Source organism: Nelumbo lutea, chromosome 5 (assembly GCF_056320005.1).
Source record: "Nelumbo lutea isolate HS-2025 chromosome 5, American lotus-T2T, whole genome shotgun sequence".
NCBI classification, from domain to species: Eukaryota; Viridiplantae; Streptophyta; class Magnoliopsida; order Proteales; family Nelumbonaceae; genus Nelumbo; species Nelumbo lutea.
The window spans coordinates 42,844,123-42,862,547 of record NC_142688.1 but is presented as its reverse complement, the minus strand read 5'-3'; the positions used below and the strand labels follow the sequence as shown (position 1 = coordinate 42,862,547).

At 43.6% G+C, this 18,425-nt stretch overlaps 1 protein-coding gene across 2 annotated transcripts in view; it reads left to right on the top strand.

Annotated features, from left to right (window-relative positions):
- Positions 1–9,594: 9,594 nt before the first annotated feature.
- The window catches only part of LOC148852004 (caffeic acid 3-O-methyltransferase-like), a 41,082-nt gene continuing 32,251 nt past the window's right edge, over positions 9,595–18,425 (top strand). Inside the window, exons 1-4 of one of the 2 annotated variants that reach the window (XM_088946294.1) lie at positions 9,603–10,093; positions 10,244–10,554; positions 10,673–10,737; positions 10,999–11,398. In XM_088946294.1, coding sequence (XP_088802420.1) covers positions 9,669–10,093; positions 10,244–10,554; positions 10,673–10,737; positions 10,999–11,295 — 1,098 coding nt within the window. In that variant the 5' untranslated portion in view covers positions 9,603–9,668 and the 3' untranslated portion in view covers positions 11,296–11,398. Of the gene's footprint in view, positions 10,094–10,243; positions 10,555–10,672; positions 10,738–10,998; positions 11,399–18,425 lie in introns of those variants that run through there. The other variant, XM_088946295.1, reaches the window with a different exon arrangement.

Genomic DNA, 18,425 nt, shown 5'->3' with positions numbered 1-18,425 from the left:
GTGCTTATTTGGGACACCATGTGGGCCCGACCTTTGAACGCAGGAGAGCGGTGCCTAACCCTTTCCCTCTCACATCCGAGTCTGACCCAGATTGGTTTAGTAGGTGCCTCAAGCTACTAGAGTCACTATTGAACTAAAATGATTTTGATACTATTCTCGGATGTTTCATCACCTCCATTTCCTAATTTGATGGATGATGACCCCAAATCTAGCCCAAGTAGTCATTTTCCCAACGCTCATAGTATTTTTAATGATTGATGTTTTGGAAGCTAAATAATTGTCCTATTCTATTTATTTATGAATATCATTTACATAGAATAGTGGTGTGTGTGAACAAGATTGTATCAGCCATAGTTTATTAGTGTGATTGTAATGCCCCCATTTTAAAATTCCTATGTGTGTGCTCATTTTCTTGTTTACTGTTTTGTTTTTGTTTTTTATTCTCTTATCTAATAGCTTAAGCTTTTATGTTGAATGGTTATCTACCAAGGTATCAAAGCCTATTTGTAAGTGGTCTAATGTTCAATCTTTGTCACCCCATTATAATTAAATTTCAGTATAAGGCATAAGACTGCCCTTGTTCATGCTTCATGCTTCAAGCCCAATAAGTTTTCACATGATGGATTGTGTATAAGCTTTCACATGATGGATTGTGTTAGATGATAAAAATCTAATTAGGGACCACATTAATGGGTAGTGCAGTTGCTCTAAATAGATACTACAAATTGCACATGCTAGCATATCTGAAATTGATATACAAAGAGGGCCGACCATTTTGGAATTGTGGGAAAGACATTGGATGTAAATCTGCATAAAGTTGTTTCCATGTGTATTTATATTTAAACGCATTTATAATTATTTATTTATTGATTTTGGATTTTTTTCTAAATCACACTAATTTTAGTGAAACAAATGAATCAAAATGATTTTGATACTATTCTCGGAGGTCCCATCACCTTCATTTCCTAATTTGATGGGTGGAAACTCTAATTCTAGCCCAAGTGAGTCATTTTCCCGACATTAACAGACTAGCGATTCCACTAGGGAGTTCTCGGACCATGGGTGGGGCCCACATGGGGTTTATTTGGCTTGATTGCCTTTTATTGTATATATGCATGGTTATGTGCTATTTCCTTTTGTTTTAGTAATAGCTACTTATTTTCTGATAATTAGATAGTTTTTTACTTCTTTATGTCTATTATTGCTTATCTGCTCACTTACACTCTACACGCACCATTTGCATTAGGTTTAGCATCCTATGCCCTATTAGGAAGGGTCCTAGGTGGTAGGTCGTTGGGGTCTTGGTCTTAATAGTCTAACCAAATGCCCAAACTAGTCATTCACCAGAGAAGCCCATTTGTTTAGTGGGTGGAAATTTAAAGACCAGTTACCTAGCTTGTTGGAGCCTTGTGTCTAGAAATAAACCGTGTCAATCCATGCATTTTTACTTAGATCCAATTTTAAATTTAGAAAGGAGTAGGAAGGTCGAGCAACACCTTATGACCTACAGAAGTCTTCAATACCCTCAGGAAGTACAAGATGAAGCTGAACCTGACCAAATGTGCTTTTAAGGTCGGCTCGGGTAATTTCCTAGGGTTCAGGGTGACACATAGGGGCATTGAGGAAAACCCAAAGAAAATATAGGCCATCCTCAACATGCAATCACCTTGAACCCACAGAGATGTACAATGGCTCACAGGTAGAATATTTGCCTTTAGTAGGTTCATGTCCAAATCTGTGGACCGGTGTCTGCCATTCTCCAAAGCCCTCAAACGATCAAATCTGTGGACCGGTCTCTTCACCAAGCCGAGCCCAGGGGATGAGCTATTGCTTTACCTCTCAGCCGGGGAAGAGGTCGTCAACTTAGTACTAGTCAAAGAGGAAGACCGGATATAGAAGCCGATTTACTATACCAATGGAGTCCTTGGTGGCGCAGAAACTCGGTACTCTAACTTGGAGAAAATAGCTTTGGCTTTGGTCACCTCGTCCAGAAAGCTCAGACCATACTTTCAGGACCACACTATTTGAATGCTCACCAACAACTGCTTAGGTAAGTCCTCCAAAGACTAGAAGCATATGGCCGCTTAATTATGGAGCATGGAGTTCAGTGAGTTTGACATCGAGTATGCACCCTGGCCTGCGATCAAAGTTCAGTTCCTACCTAACTTCATTGTCGAATGCATGTTCACCACCAAGTATCCTGCCCCGCCGTTCTTTATATGGACCCTACACATGGACGACTCATCCAATCACCAATGCAATAGATCCAATCTTATTCTCCTTGGCCCAGATGACAAAGTGTTAGAGCGTGACCTCAGATTCGAGCTTAAAGCATCCAACAATGAGGCTGAGTATGAGGTTTTGATCGTTGGGCTATGCCTCTACCTAGACCTGGGAGCTCAAAGAATAGAAGCCTTCAATGACTCTCATTTGGTAGTCAACCAGATCCATAGACAATTTGAGATGATAAGGTCCACGATGGTAAGTTACCTACAGGAGGTGCAGGAGCTCATGCACCGACTTGAGCACTTCAACATCCAGTAGATTCCTCGACCTGAGAACATAAGAGCCGATGCACTATCCAAGTTGGCCAGCTCCCTAAGAACCAACCTTAGCAAATCAGGATGGTTGGACACCCTAGCCTAGCCGAGCATCATGTAGACAACTCTCCTCGTCCTCCCGGTACAGCACGACCCATCCTGGATGGACCCTATAACACAGTACCTTCGTAAAGGCACACTTCCAAAAGATTGGATAGAAGCAAAGATACTCCAACACAAATCAGCCCGGTATTGCCTTATATAGGGTCAACTCTACCGCCGGTCACATACTCTCCCCTACCTGGAATGCCTCTCCCTATCTGAGGTAGACTACATCCTCAAGGAAATCCACAAAGGAATTTGCGGAGACCATCTTGGTGCACACACGCTAGCACACAAGGCACTCTAGCAAGGCTATTTTTTGCCGACGATGAAACAGGATGTGGCCCAATTGGTTTGGAGATGCGACAATTACTAGCGACACTCCAATCTCCACCACAAGCCTGTAGTCCCTCTGAAGCGAATCACTAGCCCATAGCTGTTTGTGCAATGGGGGATGAACATCATCGGCTCCTTTCCCATTGTGATTGCTCAAAAGAAGTTCCTCCTAGTGGCGGTGGATTACTTTGCCAAATGAGTAGAAGTTGAAGCTCTAGCACGCATTACTGTGCATAATGCCTGAAACTTTTCTAGAAAAGTATTGTCTACTAATTTAGTATTCCACACATCCTCATCACAGATAATGGGACATAGTTCACTAATCGAAAGTTTGAAGCCCTCTGCTTCGACCTGAAGATCGACCATCAGACCACGACTGTACACTGACCCCAGAGCAAAGGGTAGACTGAGTTGACCAACCAAACCTTGTTGCATGGCCTGAAGACTCGGCTAGACCAGGCCAAGGGGAGGTGGGCTAAGGAACTATCGAGCATACTTTGGGCATACATGACTACTCCGCGGGGCAGCCACCGGTGACACCCTCTTTAGCCTGACCTACGGGCCCGAGGCTATGGTTTCCGTAGAGATTGGTTCTCCAACCCTCTAGACAGAGCTCTTCGATGGAGACCAGAATGACGAGGACCTTCTCGCAGAGTTAGACATGATTGAGGAAGCCCGGGTCCGAGCATATGTCAAGATAGTAGCACAATAGCAGAGGATGGCAACCTCATCCTCTACAAAGTCATAGTACCCGCGCCCAGAGAAGGAAAGCTCAAACTGAATTGGGAAGGGCCATATAGAGTCACCAAGGTCTTGGGCCCAAGCACCTATAGGCTCGAAGACCTAGATGGCCGACTAATATTAAGGAGTTGGAACTCGGGAAATCTCAAGATGTACTACCAGTAAACTTGCAAGTAAAAGAAGTTTCCTTCCTTTTAAGCTACAGCTCTGACCCCAAGGTGCGCACACGCCCACCACACACACTGTACATACACAAGTTGAGCAGCACTGCCAAACGAGTTAACTCCACCGATCCCTGAACAGCTGAGCCCATTACGCCTAGCTCAGTAGTGTATCACTGACTAAGCTACCCGACTCAGTTGACAACGACTAAGCCTAGACATGGAGGAATAGCGCCCCCGCCCACCAAGGCCTGAGGGCGGTCGAGGAACTCCGCACATCCGCCAGCTTAATAACCAAGCTAGTTGGGAAACGGCTAGCCCTAGAAGGGCCCCAAAGGCTCATGAGATCGGAAACTGAGTGTCCCATGGTTGAGAACTCAGAAAATGAAAGATCTCGGGTAACTACACCTTGGTCAGCACAAGAGCGGGGATGCTGAGGCATAACTCAGCTGGCTATGCCTCGACCAACTACACCTCGATCACGACAAGACTAGGGATGCCAAGGCATAACCCATCTAGCTATGCCTTGGCTAACTACATCTCAGTCGGCACAAGACTAGGGATGCTGAGTTATTGCCTGGTTTCCTATGCCTCAACCACGACTAAAATCATAGGAGTACAAAGAGGTCACCCAAGGCACAACCTACCCAGCCAACAGAAAATGGTGCAATAAGGCCAACAGAATACTGTATAATAAGATGCTGAGCCATAGCCCAGCCCAATACACATAATAGCCTGGCCAGATTTGCCTTGACTGGGAAAAGAAAATGGCATTAGGATAGCAACATAAGGGTAGACAGAAGAAACACTAAATATTTAACTCAAAATTGTTCATTACATCACTTAAGGCTTGGCGTACCAAGCCCCCCCCCAAAAAAAACAAAACAATAGAAAAAGAGAGAGAAAGAAGTCGCTCAATCCTCGGCAGTAGAGTTAGCAACACCATTAATGGTTTTGACCTCAACATCATCTCCCTTGGTGGATCCTTGCGAATAATCCGGATGGAAAGCACCCTGGCCCTATGACTCATGGGCCGACTCCGGATGGCGGCGAACGATCATTCGACAAAAGAGGTTGATCCCAGCCGCAAGGGAAGCTTTGGTGTGTTCGTCCATCTGCAGTTGCATCTCCTCTAACACCTTGTACTGGTTGATTGCCTCCTTAGTAGCCTCTTGCCTCAACCTCTCTTTCTCTGCCTTAAGCTTGGCGATCTCTCACCTCAGCTCCTGGACAAGGCTGGCCTACTTGGCCAACTATACCTTTATCTTGGCAACCTCCCTCTCAAGAGCGGCCAATCTCTCCCTAGCAGCCAATAGCTTGGCCAACTGGGCCTTCTACCATAGATACTCAAAGTGTTACCATTCCTACGTTGATTGGAGGTCTCTAAGATGACCAACTAGCACGATCGCCGCACAAGCATTTTGTAGATGTACATGATAAGTATACCAAGAAAGAGAATGAAACACAAGGAATAAGAAGAGGAGACCTACCTAGGCCATAGACCATAGTAGCGCACACTTTAGTGCTCCGTTGCCGACCTCGATTGGTTCCCAAGCTATTGACATTGTCATGATTCCCTGCAATAACTGCTCGGGAACCCTAGGCATCTCCACATTGTCATCCAAACAAGCCGACCACCTCGGCTTGTGCAGACCCGAGCTACTGCCTGCCTTAGTTACTAATGCGCCTATGGGACGACGAACCCCTTTAGGGTTGATCACAACAATGTTGTCCTCCTCAACCTCCTATTGCTGGACTCTCTATTGCCGAAGAGCCCCCTGTTCGCGGAATGTGGCCATTCTCCTATCTTGGGGCAAGCTTTCGGTTGCACACTGGCTTGCTCCTATCTTTGTCGAAGTGCCTTCATTCGGTGAACAATCTATTCCTCGCTAACCATACTTGTACCTACAACACAAGATACCCGATGTAAGTAAAAGGAAGATAAGATAAATTTAACTCGATGAATGAATAGTAAAGGAAACAGACTAGCCACCCTCTCCTCAGCCCAATGAGCATCAACGTTTTCGAGGATGTGTATGCGATAACGTCGATTTCTTGAATCATGTTGAGGGCCAACCTCTCCTCCCAAGTGAGCGCTGACCATTAGGGCTACAGCAGAGTTGTCCTCAGCTCCCGCAACTTGGCAGGAAAAGGGGGACCCTTGAGAATGCACATGAAGAAGAACGACTCTTTCCAGTGCTTCATGGAGGAAGGGGCCCAACTAATGACCAAATGTTCCATCGAGTGGAGAAGTAATAGTACCCCTGCTGGTGGTGTTTCAGCTGGAGCATAAAGTTCACCATCCCCAGGGTCATATCGACATCACAGACGACACAGTAGGACATAAGTCCGAGCAGGAACATGAAAGAGTTTGGCATCAGCTGCACTGACAACACCTTGTATCAGTTTAGCACCTCGACGAACCCTTTGCTCAATAGAAACCACAACCCAACCTCCAAACTGTGCTCATAAATGCATAGTTCACCGGGCTGAGCATCAATGGCCATCTCCCCGAGAAGTGACACCTCATTTGGTATTCCGTGGGAATAGCATATGTAGCTCAGATCCGAGCCATATCCCCAGGTGCCAAGACGCAGGGCGTGGTGCCAAACCGACGACCTGCCCGTAGAGGAAGTTTTGTATCCATTTCGAAGGGACCAGCCTTAGCCTCCTCAACTTTGGCAGCCACAACATCTCTTAGCTCAGGCTCGTAGTTTGAACCATGTGAAGAGCTGGAACTGGAACTACTGAAGGACCTAGAAGAGGAAGAGGACTGATGAGATGAAAAGGACATACCAGGCAATTCACAAGAGCTGAGGAGCGAAGGCCACCAAGCTATCTGCCGTGTTAGTTGCCGAGCTATCCGTTGTCTTCCCTTTTATAACCATCGGGGGTATGGACCAAGAAGAGATCAATGATGCAAATGAAGCACCTTTAACAATGCCTTGGAAGACCAATCGATGGACCAATAACGTACGACGAAAAGCCTCAAAAACTGATGTGGCATCCTTCTTAGGCAGTAGTTATGCCGATTAATTGCACCAGTTCAACTACAATACTAGTCCAACCTTTGACACGGAGACCCGTAGTACCGGTCCAGCCTTTGACGCAGACCTTCGGCTAGGCCCCTCAAGTCCTCAGATAGTCTGCTTAAGGCTACAAGGCCATGGAATAGTCTGGCCAATGACTCTCCTCCTCAACAGTAGAACTGGGGTAGTGGTTTGGGAATCGAAACTTCAGTTCTCATTTAAGTTCTACAGTCGACGAGCGAAAGACTCCTCGGCAATGACTGATATGGCATGGACGAATCATGATGACTTTTGCTTTATAGCTCGACAACCCCGAAGGAACTTGACTTCGCAGCTCGGTGCCCTATGGCTGAACATCACAACTTCAATTCCAGAGCTCGGACTCCAACCTTCAGCAAAAGGCCTTTCCTCAGCATACGATCGAGCTAAGCCCTGATTTTGGAAGAACGACACGTTAAAGCCGAGCATGACACAAACCCCAATTCCGAAATATGGATCCAACTCCAAATCTTGGTGCACCTTGGCCGAGCATCACCACGACACGAAAGCTCGAGTTCCACTCGGAAGCTTAGTTTGACACTTTGGCCCTCTGCCAAGCTACACAACTGTGCAACATTTCAAGGAGTGGTTCGGATTCCAAAGTCATAGCTTTTAGAATTCTGCAGCCGACAATGGGAAGATTCCTCGACCATTCCCTATATTGCGTGGTTCTCAAGATTGTGACCTTCACCTAGGAACACCAAAAGGGCCAGAAGCTCATCTAGACATCAACTTGAAGTTCTTCAATCGAAGAATGAATTGGACTACTTAATTCCTCAACTTCAGAACTAGGGGAGTGGTGTACGGGTCATGGCTGAACTGGTCCTACGAGACACATGGCCGCCTAGCTATCGCCCTGCCACATCATCCTAGCTTGGCCATGTTGGCCTAGCTATACTATTATTGTGGCCCCCGTTTTATCCTTCCATCCATGTCAATTACACGTCATGCGGATGAGCACAATTATAGATAAGGAGGAGTAAGGAAAGATGACTCCACTAGGGAATGGGACTCTATCCCGAGTACCTCCAGCCAGGATATGGATCTTTGGGCATAAAAAAGTACTCCATGCTCTAGGTAAGGGATCCTACTTCTGGGACCAGTACTGCTACTTAGGTTGGACCAACATCCTCATAGCTCGGCCCGATCACCTACCACTTCTTACTGACTTGAGCGTGAGATTACTTAGAGATAATTCCTTGGGCCTCTGACTTCTTTCTTGGTCACAGGTCTTAAAGCGCAATCTCATCTTTGTAGCTCGGCCTCACCCTATCAACAAGGACTACCTGGTTGTTCTCCTTAGTTCATACACCACTTCGGATTGAGTAACATTAAAAGCCATACTCACTATAGACCAGAACTTGAAAGAAAGCTGCACAGTTAGAGTAAAGATAATCTCTCTCTCACGGCTCACAATCTCATAATTTCTGAAATATATAGAGGCTCGTCCATGATGCTAATGACATATGAATGCGTGATGAGAAATGTAGTTTGATGACAACCACTACCGGCCATTAGGTATGCTTCTACCTAAACTTTTGTTTATTTTTTTCTTTGTTACCAACGAAAATATCTTCTTTTTTTCTTCTTTGGTTAAAAAAATTTCACTCCACAAGCAAAAAAACAACAGAGCAAAGACGAGAAACCCCAAAAAAAGAAATTACTTACCAGTACTACTAACTACTTTGGCTCAGTTTGAAAAGAGTACAAATACAATTGTGTAGTGTAAATACATACAAAATACAAGATTTTGTACCCTACATGTATATTTGTGTCTACTCTTTTCAAACTGAGCTTTAGGCTGCTTTTGGTTGCAACACAAAATTGTTTGCATTAGTATAAAAATTCATAGGAGTGCAAATAAGGTTAATGCATATTTTGATTTAATTTTGTTTTGCGCTTTACTTTATTCTGTTTCACATCTTATTTATTTTATTTGAACTACAATCAAAGAAAATAAGGTAAAATTTGGCACAAAAATAAATCAAAATTTTCACCCAAATCATTTGCACTGCTATAACTTTGCATCAATACAAATTTATTTTGCAACCAAACACAACCTTAGGAACAGAAAAAAAATTAATCAACAATTTATGAAATAGGACAAAGGGCATGCGTCTAACCACTCATCTGAAGAGACCAAACCCCACTGGGCAAATTGATTGAAATGAGATTTAAAAACCTTACCTAATTGCTAGCAACTTGGTCGGGGATTGATTCCAATCGGCAATTGATCTTATCAAGATTTCAGTCTTATTAAAATAATTTTGAGTTCCATCCTGCCTATATTATTACGTTGATTCAGCATGCTCATTTTAATGAAGGTCAAAGGAAGTGAAAAGGTAAGATCTATGCTTGATACCTTGCTACATAATCATTCAACATAAAAGCTTAAGCTATTAGAGTAATTTCATTTTTTTGGTGTTTTTTGTATTTGCTTTATTGTTTTTTTACTTGTGTAGTGAAATTCTGTTAATCAAAGAAAAAAAGAAGAAGATATTTTCGTTGCTAAGAAAGAAAAAAAAAAACCAAAAGTATAAGTAGAAGCATACCTGGTTGCCATCAAACTACAAATCATATCAATAATTCACATCACATGTCATTAGCATCATGGACGAGCCTCTATATATTTCATAAACAGTGAGATTGTGAGCCGTGAGAGAGGGATTATCTTTATTCTAACTGTGTAGCTTTCTTTCTAGTTCTACTATACAGTGAGTATGGCTTTAATCCTCAGTAATCACTTTGAAACCCCAAATGAAGAGAAAGAAGAAGAAAACTGTATATTGGCGGCCATGCAATTGGCAAGTGCTTCAGTGCTTCCTATGGCCTTGAAAGTCACTACAGAACTAGATGTGTTCGAGATCATATCTAGAGCTGGCCCTGATGCGTGCCTCTCGGCTTCAGAGATTGCCTTGCACCTTCACACTGAAAACCCAGATGCAGCATCCATGCTCGACCGTCTCTTGTCTCTACTGACGAGCTACTCTGTTCTTAAATGCTCTCTCGTCAAACGGGACAATGACCAAGTGGAAAGGCGTTATGGCTTGGCTCCTGTCTGCAAATTTTTCACCAACAGCCAGGACGGAGTGTCTCTTCGACCCCTGCTTCTACTGCATCAGGACAAGTCGCTCATTGATAGCTGGTATGATCTTACTTGCCGAGCTATGATCTCAGATTTGGGCAAAATATTCCACCACCACCATCACTCCTTATGTGACATGCATTCTGTATTTCCAGGAGAAAAAAAAAAAAAAAACACTACATTCTATCTGAACTTTATCGCTGCTTGCAGGTACCAGCTGAGAGATGTTATATTGGAAGGTGGAATTCCTTTCCATAAGGTACATGGAATGACCTTATTTCAGTACTGTGAGAAAGATTCAAGGTATAACGAATTCTTTAATAAAGGAATGTCAGGTCACACCACAATAGTCTTGAAGAAGATTCTTGACACATACAAGGGATTTGGAGGTCTTAAAGAGGTGGTTGACGTGGGAGGTGGGAATGGAACCACACTAAAAATGATTACATCTAGGTATCCTCAAATCAAAGGTATCAATTTTGATTTGCTTCATGTGATAGAAGCAGCACCATCCTACCCTGGTAAGAATTTTATTTGGCTTGGCTTGATAATTATTAGTAGAAAAAACCCAGCTTTTCTACTTCCTTTAATTTCTAACAGCTAACAGAAACTCAAAAAGTATTTGTAACCATGGGACAGGTGTGAAACATGTTGGAGGAGATATGTTTGAATATGTCCCCAAAGGAGAAACCATTTTTATGAAGGTTAGTTCTTCTTTTAGTTCTTGAGAGGGGTAGAATGGATATGTCCCACGATATCTAGAAGAGAATTACATTCACCATGAATCTCTTTGTAGTATCAAGTCATTTAAAGCAAATAAAGTTTACAAATCAAGAAAGTCATAATGTCTATTAGTCCTTAAATCAAGGAAGTGATAAAACATAGACTGGATATGTTCTTTTGTGATTTAATGTCTCCAAATATATATATATATATATATATTTTAATTTTTGTGATTTTTGTAGTGGATACTTCATGACTGGATTGATGAAGACTGCTTAAAGATTTTGAGAAACTGTTGGAAAGCCCTACCAAAGTTAGGAAAAGTGATCATTGTTGAATCAATTCTTCCAATGGCTCCAGAAGCTAGTTACCGCTCTAATATCGCCTTCACATATGATTTAGTCGTACTAACTTGTTGCCCTGGAGGAAAAGAGAGGACACAAAATGAGTTTGAGGCCTTGGCAATAGACTCGGGCTTTGCTGGTTGTGAAATTGTTTGCAATGCTTACCATACTTGGGTTATGGAGTTCCACAAATAATTAGTTCCTTTTTTTTTCTTTTTTACCTTCGAACTTGTTTGTGACGTTTTTAAATTATGCATCCGAATAAGAATGAAATGCAGTTTGATCTTTATGGTGTGCATATTTTATTTTCCAATAACACATGCTTCAATCTGGTATAATCTTTCCCAAATTCCAAAAACACTGGACATATATTCTCTCGTTCCTAAAGCAAGTCTAAAGTTCCTATTTCCTGCTATCTCCTGAGTCCCCATGATTAGGGGCGTCAATGGACCAGTTTTGGATTGGACCCATCCAAACCAAAATCAATTTGGATGGATTGGATAGACCAATAACATATATGAATTAGATCAGTCAAGATTTAATGGTCCAAAGTATTTATTGGAATGGGTTGGACATGGTCCATCCATAATGAATTTATATTAGATTGGGTTGGATTGAGCCAATATCTGATCCATTGATAAAAGATAAGAATATAAGTGTAAATTGAGCAAATTTGGATAATTAAAACAAATTTGAACAGGTTATTAAATGGCCCAGACATTAATTGGACCAGTCCAAAATGATCCAAAATATTCATTAGATTGGATTGGACCTGATTTATATATAATGGACTCACATTGGACTGGACCAGATTGGACCAAAATATTCATTAGATTGGATTGGACCTGATTTATTTATAATGGACTCACATTGGACTGGATCAGACTTGATCGGTTAAAATATAAGGGGTGTCTTACTAAATGACCCTAAAATGGGTTGACAATAGTATTATTTGTTGTGTTTGAGTTTGTCATTTTCAACCCTATAGGATCCACGACTTCAAAGCCTTGTAGGATGAATGCCATGCAGCCTTGTGAGATTTATGACCTTGTAGCCCTATGGGATTTGCAACCTCACTATCTCATTAATCTTTTTGAATAGGTACCTCTATGGCTCCTCATATGATGGTTCTAACATCTCTGCCTTGTAGCTCCTCAAACCTCGGACCTCGGCCTCACATAGTATTTGGTCTTGTGGTTTTCTCTCTAACCTTGCAATCCAGCCTCACCCTCCTGACCTTGTGTTCTTTGGGCATTGATGATGCTGTCTCCATGACCTAGCATCTTTTAGTATTCCACAATGACCAAAACGGAACAAGTAAAAGAGATGATCATCTTTTTAAAATACCTATTTTACCACATCGTCTCGGTGCACTCACACATCAGACACCACATCTTCTGATACTTGGACCTTCGAATCCGCATCGGAGATCCAGTACACCATCTCACTCTGCAGCCAGAGCCGTGAGCTGTACTATCATTTGACACGATCGCAGAGAGATGCAGAGAGATGATTCGCCACCTCTGCGTCGAATTCCAATGGGATTCTTGATCTCTTCTTCAGCATTGCCGTGCTACTACTCTACGTAACCACCACTGGGCCTCTGTTGTATTCGTTATCTGCCAAGGCTGTGCAGGTAACCATTGTAGGGTACTACCCAATCGGATGAGTGACACGTCCCGGGAGGACATGCATGCCACCATCCGTCGAGGGATGTGGGTGCAGTCTGTCGAATTGGCAGGGACTGCATCGTCAACCAGGAGACATTGCATAGTCTGATGGGTACAGTCTTGTCAGATAGAAGCTTCCTGAAAACATCGCGTCTCTCAGTCGCAAGCTACCTTGTAGCGATCTCCTAGGGGTACTTCGAGATGATTCCTCTTAATGTTGCCTTTGGGGCAGTTTTTCTGCCTAAGTATTGAAGCGAGCTGGTTACCCTAGCTCGTGAGCTGGGATAGACTTGTCTTGGAGTATTCCCTTTTACTACATCGGGGGTCCTTGAGCTCGCGCTATAGCGAGCTCCCCCTATAGCGAACTATGACGTAGCGAGCTGTCCTGCGGGCTCGTTACTTAGTCGCAGTCAGGCTGTGGTGCTGAGCTGTTACTCGTGCTGAGTTGTGTCCACGTGTCATTGTCTCAAGGGGTCGGGTCAAATCACCTTCCATCAATTGCCCCCACTCCTCGAGCTAAGGGTGCTACCTTAGCGTGAGGAGTTCATGAAGTGTGACGGGTGGATTTGATCGAAGTTCAAACTTGATTGACTACTCACATTAAATGTGCATGCAGAAGTCAAGGGATTTCTGACCTTTTGAATGTCGAGAAATGCACCAAAGCGGCTCTTAACTCCGGAAGTCGTGCAACCATCATTACCTCAATCATGGGAGATGTGCAGCTAGTCACATTTCGGTTTTAGAAGATGTGCGGTCAGCTTGACTATGAATCGTCAGATCTGTCTCAATCCGAGTTGTCGGTTTGAGGGCACAATGGCTATAAATAGGAGGGCCCCAGGCCTCATTTTCTTTTATGCTAACTTGCCTTGTCTTCGGATTCTGAGGTCGCGTATCCATCTAGCTGCCTGAGCTCTTCTCTCGTTAACACCGTCTCTTCTTTTCTGGCGAGTCTTATCATATTGTCAATATGTTTGGATATCCGTACCACGTCTATTCCCGAGACGGTAACTAGGATGACACTCCCTCGAGCTCAGGGGGATCTTGGGGGCAGGCCCTGGAGGCTTGGGAGGCCTCCGGTGAGATGGCTTCCACTTCTTGGGGCAGGGAGCCCGACCGCTTTGGTCCCTCCTCCATGTCGATGGAGAGACTTAGGTCTTTAGTTCTTCATTTTAACCTTCCCGGAACCTCATCTACAGTCTCCCTTCTGGTAACTTTCCCTGGGAGCATGGTCCCAACAAGATAGTGATTTTTCAGGAACAGTTTGTGGCTAGCCTACGTCTTCCTCTGCATCCTCTGATAGTGGAGGCTTTGAATCATTTCAACGTCATGATTGACTAGCTTCACCCCAACTCCATCCAAAACGTAGTTGGGACTATTTCTCTGTTTTACGAGTACTGTCTTCCCCTCAACCTTGACATCCTCTCCACCATGTTCGTGCTTGGCCTAACTAGGAGAGATGCCGCACTAGTTGCTACCTCACAGTGCTCGGACTCAACCAGCTTGGGAGCTCTGAGATCGCCCAAACTGGGGGCCTCGTGCTCAACCGGCCTAAGGACTTTGAAGCTGAAAGTGCACTCCGCGATGAAGTCTGCTAAGGCTTGGGCCTTAATAGCAGTTCGCGACTTGTATTGGAGGTCGTACTCGCTGAGCTCAATGGCCCACTTCGTCAATCGACCAAAGACCTCGGGCTTGAGTAGAACTTGCCTCAGAGGTTTGTTGGTGAGGACGATAACAGTATGAGCTTGGAAGTACGGCCGGAGCTTTCGGGCTGCAATAACTAGTGCGTAGGCCAACTTTTCTATCTCTAGATAACTTGTCTCTGCTCCCTACAACTCCTTACTAACATAGTAGATAGGTCGTTGGACCCGATCTACCTCTTTTATTAGTATCGAGCTGACCTCTTCATCACTTGTCGAGAGGTACAACTCTAAAACATCGCCCTCTTTGGGCTGGGTTAAGATTGGTATGCTAGCGAGGTACTTTTTGAGCTCGTCAAACACGAGCTAACAATCTGGGGTCCATTCAAACCCTTTGCTTTTAATTGCCTTAAAGAAAGGTAGGCAAGGTCTGCTGACTTGGACATGAAGCGGCTCAGAGCGGCTATTCGGCCATTCAGCCTCTGAACCTCCTTCATTTTTCGGGGTGGTCTCATGTCTAAGATGGCCTTTACTTTATCCAGATTGGCTTCAATGCCGTGCTGGTTAACAATGTATCCCAGGAATTTACCCGAGTTGACACCAAAGACACTTTTTCAGGTTAAACTTCATATTAAATCTATGCAGAATTTCAAAAATTAAATGCAAGTCTTTGTATTAAGTCACATGAAAACTAGGTTTTGACGACCATGTCGTCTACATAACACTCTACTTTTTGGCCAATCAATGGCTCAAACAATTTGTTTATAAGTCTTTGAAAGGTTGCCCCGTCATGTTTTAGCCCAAAGGGCATGACCGTGTAGCAGTATAGGCCAAGCTCGGTTATGAAGGTAGTCTTTTCTTCATCTGTCGGGTCCATCCTGATCTAGTTGTAGCCCGAGTAAGCATCTAGAAAGCTCAGAAACTCATGCCCCGAGGTCGCATCCACTAGACGGTCGATCCTTGGAAGTGGGAAGCAGTCCTTTGGGCAGGCTCGGTTCAGGTCACTGTAGTCGACGCACATGCGCCATTTACCGTTAGCCTTTTTCACCAGAACGGGGTTGGCCACCTATCTCGGGTAATGGACTTCCCTGATAAAATCGACTACAAGGAGCTTCCTGACCTCCTCGTCAACTGCCCTCCATCGCTCTGGGGCTAGGTAGCGTTTCTTTTGTCTAACATGCCTAACTACAGGATTAGTATTAAGCTTATGAGTTATAATGCTAGGGTCTATGTCGGGCATTTCCGCCGCTGACCATGCAAAAACATCTAAATTTTCAAGTAGAAAGCATACCAGTTTAGATCACAGAGGCTCCTCAATGGAAGCATCAATCTGAAGTGTTCGGGTTGGGTCCTCCATCAAGGCTGGGATGGAGACGGTCTCTTTTGTGGGCACAGCCTGCTCCTCGCTCTGCTCCATATGTCACTCCAGCTCGAGGTCATCGGCCACCTTGGCTTTTCCTTTAAGGGCGGTGTCATAGCATTTGTGAGACTCGAGCTGGTCACCTCGCGCTATCCCAATTCCAAAGTCGGTGGGGAACTTCATGGCCAAGTAGTAAGTGGAGTGTTCATGGGCTTCAGGTCGCTCTCTTGGAGCTGAAGTTGGTCGAAGGCTGCTTTGAAGAGGATGTCCACTGAGATGCCTGAGTCGACGAGGACACGCCTGACTTCGAAGTCGTTGATCTTCACCTTTATGACGAGCACATCATCATGGGGGTAGTGGACCCCATGTGCATCGTCTTTAGTGAAGAAGGTGGGGTCTTCCATCCTTGGCCACTTTGGGGGGTTTTGTTCTTCCGTGGCGGCCTCGCGAGCTGATATGCGAGCTGTAGCTGAGGTGCAGCCCGCCACAATCAAACCTCCAACTATCACATGGATGGTCCCCCGAACTTGTCTCTCTTCAGGGGGCTGCTTCTACATTTGTTCTGCTTGCCTGCCGGACTCGGGAGCATCTCTACTCTACTCCCCGTGCCAACCTGCTTTATTACTATTACTATTTTGTATAAAATTTCTCAGATATCCGTGACGAATGAGCTCCTCTATCGCATCGCAGAGGTTTTTACAAGCTCCTAGGGGTACGTCGAGGTGATTCCTCTTAAGGCTTCTTTTGGGGCAGTTTTTCTACCTATGTATTGGAGTGAGCTGGTTACCCTAACTCGCGAGCTAGGATAAACTTACTCTAGGAGTATTCCCTTTTAGTAAATCAGGGGTCCTTGAGCTCGCGCTATAGCGAGCTCTCCCTATAGCAAACTATGACATAGCGAGCTATCCTGCGGGCTCGTTACTTATTCGCAGTTAGGCTGTGGTGTTGATTTGTTATTTGTCCTGAGTCATGTCCATGTGTAATCGTCTCAAGGGATCGGGTCAAATCACCCTCCATCACTCTCAACAACAGTATAGGTTGTTAGAGGCCAACAGCCAAAGTTTTTCCTCATGAAAGGATGAAGAAGCTACCCTCTAAGAATGCCACGTGTTACATGTCAATTGAATCAAACTTGAATGTATCGCCTATAACAAAGTAATGTAAAACCAAAATTTCTCAACCAAACGTAATCGAATTTCCATTCAATCCCATGCATTGCGCATGAGTTTTATTTAAAAGTTTTGACTTAAATAATACTTGGTGTCAAGGTGAGCATTATATTTGAAATTTCGTTTTGGGAACCATTGAATAAGATAAGGAGTATAAAAATAGTTAACAAGGATTTATTTAACTAGTCGATGTAAGTTTAATTCCTACAAGTGAAAATGTGAAATATCTTTCTTTTGATCATTGAACATAAACCTATAATAAAGTTACATATATAGACACAAACGAATCCGGCCAGCTTGGTGGAGAACCACCACCAATTTTCCAAAATATTTTGCTTTACTGTACAAAACAGTCTTCGATCTATCTCTCTTCTGTCCAAACAGGAATTGTCAATTAACGCCCACATAATAACGCTTTGATGTGACATTATGTCGGTACGAAGGAAAGTCAGAAACGTCGGTGATGACCAACTATTATGCATGCCGTCGTAATATTCACTTGCTCAAAAATAAAGAAAATAGAAAAAAATAATAATAAAATGGGGAGAGGGGAATTGCCTTTTCTATCTGTCAACACCAACTATAGAATTGTGTGTCATAAAATTAAATTGTCGTATTTTAAAATTTGATGAGCAAAGTGGCACTGGACTCCCAAAAAAGGAAAAATTCCCAGTTAATTTCCCTTAGAAAAAGTGTAGACGTGGCATTATCATCCACAACGAATAGGACCATCCATTTCCTCTATTTTAAAAGGAGCAAATGTGGAGGAGAGGTAGAAGGATCTTTGTCTGTGGCTACATTTCAGAAAACCTGCAACCCCCAGCCTCACGGCTAGCAACATGTCTTCCGTCAGTGGTCTCGAAAAATTGTTCAGTGAAGAGAAAGAAGATGAAGAAAACTGCCTCTTGGCCTTGGTGTGTCTTTTTGTGCATAAAATAAAATTGTTAGTCCTTCTAAAGCCTCATTTGGTGTGTTTTTTTGTGCGGGCTATCGGTTTTTTAGGCAATTTACATTTTGGTCTTTTCTCGTTTGGTTGGAAAAGATCTAGTTGTTGAAAGTCACAATCCCGAAAAGATGCGGAAAGTCCATTTTGGGCTATTCTCAAAAAGATTCGAATTGAGTTTTTCCCCTTTTTTCAATCCATCTTCACACAAAAAGGCATGACTAAACCAAACGGTTTTCAAGTTCCTATGATCTTGATGCAAAAGCTCACATCGTCTTTCAACTATTAAAGCTTCCAGAAAATCTTTCAAGAAAGACTTGCCAAACGACCCCTAAGATAACTTTACATATTTGATGACTCGTTGGATCCTTACTCAGTTGTCATCAGTCACCCCAACTTTTACTCAGAAAGAAGTTGTTTTATGAAATTTTTTTTTCTGAATTCTCACCCCAACTTCCTCTACCATTCTTGTGAGGATTTTACACTTGACTATGTAAAAGTCAAAATAGCTTTCATTTTACTCTTTCATTGGTGTGATGGGCATTG